The following is a 6,525-nucleotide window of genomic DNA, read 5'->3' as shown; positions in this document are numbered from 1 at the left end:
TCCTGGGAGTTGTAGTTGACTTGTCTTCTTCAGCCTTTATGTCCACAGGCTTCTTGACTTTGTTATATTTCCTGTCCTGATGATTCACGTTCGTCTGAGACAACAATAATAAAACTTTACGGTGGTTTTCCTGTGAACGTGTTTTTATGTGAATGTTTTCTGTGCGGGTCGAAGGTCATGAGTCATCAGAGCGGCCTCCAGAGGAAATCCTGCGTCCTGTGAAAGAGCTGAGCGCGCCCGAAAGCAGGATAATAAACAGTCAGGACCATTAAAGTATGAAGTGGTTAAGTGACTTTTGCTGCTGCAGCTCCAACGGCAGCTGAACTGAACTGTAATGCTTCTGCTGTGCATTTTCCCCGTTAGATAAACACTTAACAACACACCGAACACCTGACAAGCCCCGCCCTGTTGGGTTTCCACCTCCCTGAGGAGAGGAGCATCTATTTGCATCTGTTTTTAATCATTTTGCATCTTTTTGTGCTGGTTTTGCATCTATTTTTAGTCATTTTGCATCTTTTTGTGGTGGTTTTGCATCTTTTTTTAGTCATTTTGCATCTTTTTGTGGTGGTTTTGCATCTATTTTTAGTCATTTTGCATCTTTTTGTGTTGGTTTTGCATCTATTTTTAGTCATTTCGCATCTTTTTGTGGTGGTTTTGCATCTATTTTTAGTCATTTTGCATCTTTTTGTGGTGGTTTTGCATCTATTTTTAGTCATTTTGCATCTTTTTGTGGTGGTTTTGCATCTATTTTTAGTCATTTTGCATCTTTTTGTGGTGGTTTTGCATCTATTTTTAGTCATTTTGCATCTTTTTGTGGTGGTTTTGCATCTATTTTTAGTCATTTTGCATCTTTTTGTGGTGGTTTTGCATCTATTTTTAGTCATTTTGCATCTTTTTGTGGTGGTTTTAATCTATTTTTAGACATTTTGCATCTTTTTGTGGTGGTTTTGCATCTATTTTTAGTCATTTTGCAACTTTTTGTGCTGGTTTTGCATCTATTTTTAGTCATTTTGCAACTTTTTGTGCTGGTTTTAATCTATTTTTACTCATTTTGCATCTTTTTGTGGTGGTTTTGCATCTATTTTTAGTCATTTTGCATCTTTTTGTGCTGGTTTTGCATCTATTTTTAGACATTTTGCATCTTTTTGTGGTGGTTTTGCATCTATTTTTAGTCATTTTGCATCTTTTTGTGGTGGTTTTGCATCTATTTCTAGTCATTTTGCATCTTTTTGTGGTGGTTTTGCATCTATTTTTAGTCATTTTGCTTCTTTTTCTGCTGGTTTATAATAATATTGGGGATAATGAAGCTCCACAGTCACTGACACAAATCAAACACATCACACACATAATCTCTTCCACTCCAGTCCAGCTGGGGGCAGTAGAGCACCTCTAAAGAGTTTGGCCCACCACCAATAAACACTACTGGGCCTGAGAGGACTGGTTTTACTGGGACCAGAGTCTGAGAGGACTGGTTTTACTGGGACCAGAGAGGCTGAGAGGACTGGTTTTACTGGGACCAGAGAGGCTGATCCTGGAGTGGACTGGTTTTACTGGGACCAGAGAGGCTGAACCTGGAGTGGACTGGTTTTACTGGGACCAGAGAGGCTGGACCTGGAGCAGCTGATGGAGGACGGCGTTCAGAGCGGTGAGTGAAACAACAGTGGAGTTCATGTTGTTTACATCTCTGTGTTGTTTCATTGGTGATGTTTTATTCTGTCATTTTGCATCTTTTTGTGTGGTTTTGCATCTAATTTTAATCATTTTGCATCTTTTTGTGCTGGTTTTGCATCTAATTTTAATCATTTTGCATCTTTTTGTGCTGGTTTTGCATCTAATTTTAATCATTTTGCATCTTTTTGTGCTTGTTTTGCATCTATTTTTAGTCATTTAGCATCTTTTTGTGGTGGTTTTGCATCTATTTTTAGTCATTTTGCATCTCTTTGTGCTGGTTTTGCATCCCCATAGTCACTCTTGTCTCTTTGTCACCCCTGGGCCTGTTCAGTACACAGGTTACAAAGTGCTTTAACAGGAAATCTCAAGTTACAAAACAACATATGAGTGAAACATTACAACAGCAGAGAAACAGCTGATCAGAGAGTGTGTGACTCCTGACGTACTGACACCGTCACAGACACACACACACACACACACACACACACACACACACACACACACACACACACACACACACACACACACACACACACACACACACACACACACACACGTGCAGAACAGGGTCCAGGTTATAAACACTACAGTCTGACTGCACTGCTGCTGCTGCCGCTGACACGAACCACAGTCTGGACTTTATGAAGAGACAAACAGGAAGCTCTGCTCCTCAGACCGGGTTTCCTCCTGATTTCATAAATCCACACCAAGTCTTCCAGAGGATATGAACCAGAAAGGGATATTTCATCCATTTATATGAGAATAAGATGTGTTTACTTGCAGTTTTCTGTGTAGGAACACATGAACATTTAGTTCTGCAGCAGGTCTGAGTTCAGTTTTCAGTCTCCTGAACGTCCAAAACACGACATAACCTTTAAAAACACTGAAGATTTGTTCTTTCATGTGGTTTTGCATCTGTTTCCAGTCATTTTGCATCTTTTTGTGCTGGTTTTGCATCTATTTTTAGTCATTTTGCATCTTTTTGTGGTGGTTTTGCATCTATTTTTAGTCATTTTGCATCTTTTTGTGGTGGTTTTGCATCTATTTGTAGTCATTTTGCATCTTTTTCTGGTGGTTTTGCATCTATTTTTAGTCATTTTGCATCTTTTTCTGGTGGTTTTGCATCTATTTTTAGTCATTTTGCATCTATTTTTAGTCATTTTGCATCTTTTTGTGCTGGTTTTGCATCTATTTTTAGTCATTTTGCATCTTTTTCTGGTGGTTTTGCATCTATTTTTAGTCATTTTGCATCTTTTTCTGGTGGTTTTGCATCTATTTTTATGCAAAAGGATTAAAATTAGATGCAAAACAACCACAAAAAGATACAAAATTACTAAAAATAGATGCAAAAAAGGGATATTTCATGTATTTATATGATAATAAGATGTGTTTACTTGCAGTTTTCTGTGTAGGAACGCACGAACATTTAGATCTGCAGCAGGTCTGAGTTCAGTTTTCAGTCTCCTGAACGTCCAAAACACAACATAATCTTTAAAAACACTGAAGATTTGTTCTTTCATGAGGTTTTGCATCTATTTTTAGTCATTTTGCATCTTTTTGTGGTGGTTTTGCATCTATTTTTAGTCATTTTGCATCTTTTTGTGCTGGTTTTGCATCTATTTTTAGTCATTTTGTATCTTTTTGTGGTGGCTTTGCATCTTTTTTTATGCAAAAGGATTAAAATTAGATGCAAAACAACCACAAAAAGATACAAAATGACTAAAAATAGATGCAAAAAAGGGATATTTCATGTATTTATATGATAATAAGATGTGTTTACTTGCAGTTTTCTGTGTAGGAACACGTGAACATTGAGTTCTGCAGCAGGTTTGAGTTCAGTTTTCAGTCTCCTGAGCGTCCGAAACACAACATAACCTTTAAAAACACTGAGTATTTGTTCTTTCATGTGCAGGTGAGCGTTTGTAAATCTTCCCGTTGGAGCTTTCAGTGAGTGAAGCTGTGAGGAAACTGAGGTATTTGCTCTGGTTTGACACAAAGCAGCTGCAGAGTGAGTCTTTAACAGCCACAGGCGCCACCTGGTGGCTGCAGGAGGGGAGTGAGGCGCACACGCAGGTCACTCATAAAATAAACTTTATTTAAAACAGGCTTTACAAAGACGTCACGTAAACACGGTGACTGGATAAAGTTTTCACATATATCTGTTCAAGAGCAGTGTGTCAAGTATAAATACGCTGTGTGACGAGGAAACTCAGGTCCTGGAGGAGCAGGGGAACGTTTACGACCATCGCCGTCACTTCAATGGAGGCTTCAGTCCTGGGGCGGAGGGCGGAGGGCAGAGGTTGGAGGTCGTGGGTCAGAGGATGGAGGGTGGAGGGTGGAGGGTGGAGGGCGGGGGTCAGAGGTCGTGGGTCGGAGGATGGAGGGTGGAGGCTTCAGTCGTGGGTCGGAGGATGTGGGGTGGAGGGCGGAGGTTGGAGGGTGGAGGGCGGAGGGCGTGGGTCGGAGGATGGAGGGCGGGGGTCAGGTGAGGGTGAGGGTGGGGGTCGGAGGTCGTGGGGTGGAGGGCGGGGGTCAGAGGGCGGGGGTCAGGTGAGGGTGAGGGTGGGTTTGGGTTGGTACTTCACTCTGTTGAAGTCGTCGACCGTAGTTTCCACTGGAGGCGTTTTCCAATATTCCTCCAGACCCAACGCCAGACACAGAGCGATGGCCGCCATCTGCAACACGCAGAGGAGGAGGAGGAAGAGGAGGAGGAGGAGGAGGAGGAGGAGGAGGGAGAGGAGGAGGAGGAGGAGGAGGAGGAGGAGGAGGAGGAGGAGGAGGAGGAGGAGGAGGAGAGTGAATCTTGCACGCTGCCTGTTCGTACTTAATTTAGAAACTTGTATGAGTTTTTCCCTCAGTGTCACGTGTGCGGTATAATAATATTATTATTGTTATTATTATTATTAATATTATTAATATTATTATTACAGTATAATTATATTAATATTTATAATGTTAAATCCCACAAAGGTCACAGAGTGTGGTGTTGGAGGTCACAGAGTGTGGTGTTGGAGGTCACAGAGTGTGGTGTTGGAGGTCACAGAGGGTGGTGTTGGAGGTCACAGAGTGTGGTGTTGGAGGTCACAGAGGGTGGTGTTGGAGGTCACAGAGTGTGGTGTCGTACCGAAATGGTGGCGAGCGCTGAGATGACTCCTATCCTCAGTTTGATGGGGAAGCTCAGGTAACTCTTCAGGATGGGGCCGCAGGGCTGCAGGTCAGAGGTCAGAGGTCAGAGGTCAGAGGTCAGGGTTAAGACACAGGTGTGTTCTCTGCTCTGTTGGTGTGTGTGTGTGTGGGGGGGGGGGTACGAATGAAGCAGTGTCCTTGAAAACCCAGAGAAAGATGCTGTGTCGTGGTTTTTCTGTAATAAACAGTTTTTGTTTCATGTCATAATAATATGACTCAGGGCGCCCTCCCACTGTGCCTCCGTCCCGTGCCCCGTGCTTTAGGGTCCTTGTCCCCCCCTCCAGGCCCGTTTGTACTCACTCTACCTGGGCCTCGGAGAATGCTTCTTGCTGCCTATACGTCATCACGCCGTAACACGTCACACGCATTGATGACGTCATGGCGATGCGTGGCTTTGTTTCCAGATCTTTCCGTAGACCTCGGAGTTTTTGTGCGTCTTGTCGACTGTTTTTGAATCTTTTCATCGACCAAATCTGCAGTAAACACTCCACCTCCGCATCACACCAACGTGAACCTTTCACCGCCATTGTTTGAAATGTCCGCGCATGGTCCCTCCTTCTTTTTTCTACGTCCCAACAGGCGCACAGGAAATGACCTCGGAACCGCCGTAGGCCTCGTGCTCGTACACGTGCAAACGTGCTTTACTAAAGCCCACCTCTCCCAAACGGGCCGTGGACGGCCAGCGTGCCGCTCCTGGACGTGGTACGGTTGCACTCACACTGGTCAAAGGAACCAGACTTTAGCCGTGACACGTGCTGGGGCACGGTACGGAGGCACAGTGGGAGTGCGCCCTCAGACTCAGGCAGAAAACAGAAGGATCGAACTGAAACGTCTTCTTACCTCAGAGTGAACCCACAGTTTCTCCTGAAGGTTCAGAGGCTCAGGGTCCAACTCCACACAGAGCTGCTCTGATCTGAGGAGAGGAGGAGAGAGAGGAGGAGGAGGAGAGGAGGAGGAGGAGAGGAGGAGAGGAGGAGAGGAGGAGGAGAGGAGGAGGAGGAGGAAGAGGAAGGAGGAGGAGGAGAGGAGAGGAGGAGAGGAGGAGGAGGAGGAGAGAGGAGGAGGAGGAGGAGAGGAAGAGGAAGGAGGAGGAGGAAGAGGAGAGGAGGAGGAAGAGGAGGAGAGGAGGAGGAGGAAGGAGGAGGAGGAGGAGAGACGTAGGAGAGGAGGAGAGGAAGGAGAGGAGGAGGAGGAGGAGGAGAGACGTAGGAGAGGAGGAGAGGAAGGAGAGGAGGAGGAGGAGGAAGAAAGCAGCTAATTCAAAAATCCATAATTTGTCTTGTAGTACAAATTATTTTTATACAACACAAAAACTATTGTTGTTGTATTGTTGTTGTTGTCGTGTTGTTGTTGCGTTGTGTTGTTGCTGTAGTGTTGTTGTCGTGTTGTGTTGTGTTGCTGTAGTGTTGCTGTCGTGTTGTTGTCGTGTTGTGTTGTGTTGTCGTGTTGCGTTGTTGTGTTGTTGTTGTTGTTGTTGCTGTTGTTGTTGTTGTGTTGTTGTGTTGTTGTGTTGTATTGTGTTGCGTTGTTGTGTTGTTGTGTTGTTGTCGTGTTGTCGTGTTGCGTGGTCTCACCCCGGCTGCAGGGCGGAGGCGGGACTTGAGCACAAACAGGAAACAGGAAGTTGTTTCTCCCAGTCCTCAAAACTCCTCAAACCACAACAAGAGT

At 44.5% G+C, this 6,525-nt stretch overlaps 1 protein-coding gene across 1 annotated transcript in view; it reads right to left on the bottom strand.

Moving 5' to 3' along the window:
• Positions 1–4,217: 4,217 nt before the first annotated feature.
• LOC310962549 (uncharacterized protein) overlaps positions 4,218–6,525 on the bottom strand; it is a gene marked incomplete at both ends in the record, with an annotated part of 9,589 nt that continues 7,281 nt past the window's right edge. The window contains 4 exons of the mRNA XM_083935054.1: positions 4,218–4,346; positions 4,796–4,879; positions 5,698–5,770; positions 6,432–6,525. The exon at positions 6,432–6,525 is cut by the window's right edge and continues 1 nt beyond it. Of these exons, the coding sequence (XP_083791180.1) occupies positions 4,218–4,346; positions 4,796–4,879; positions 5,698–5,770; positions 6,432–6,525 (380 nt within the window). The remainder of the gene's footprint in view (positions 4,347–4,795; positions 4,880–5,697; positions 5,771–6,431) is intronic.

The sequence above is a fragment of the Echiichthys vipera genome, assembly GCF_963691815.1.
Source record: "Echiichthys vipera genome assembly, chromosome: 20".
In the NCBI taxonomy this organism is placed as follows: Eukaryota; Metazoa; Chordata; class Actinopteri; order Perciformes; family Trachinidae; genus Echiichthys; species Echiichthys vipera.
Note: the sequence above shows the minus strand (reverse complement) of the source record. Positions and strands in the feature narration are given on the sequence as shown.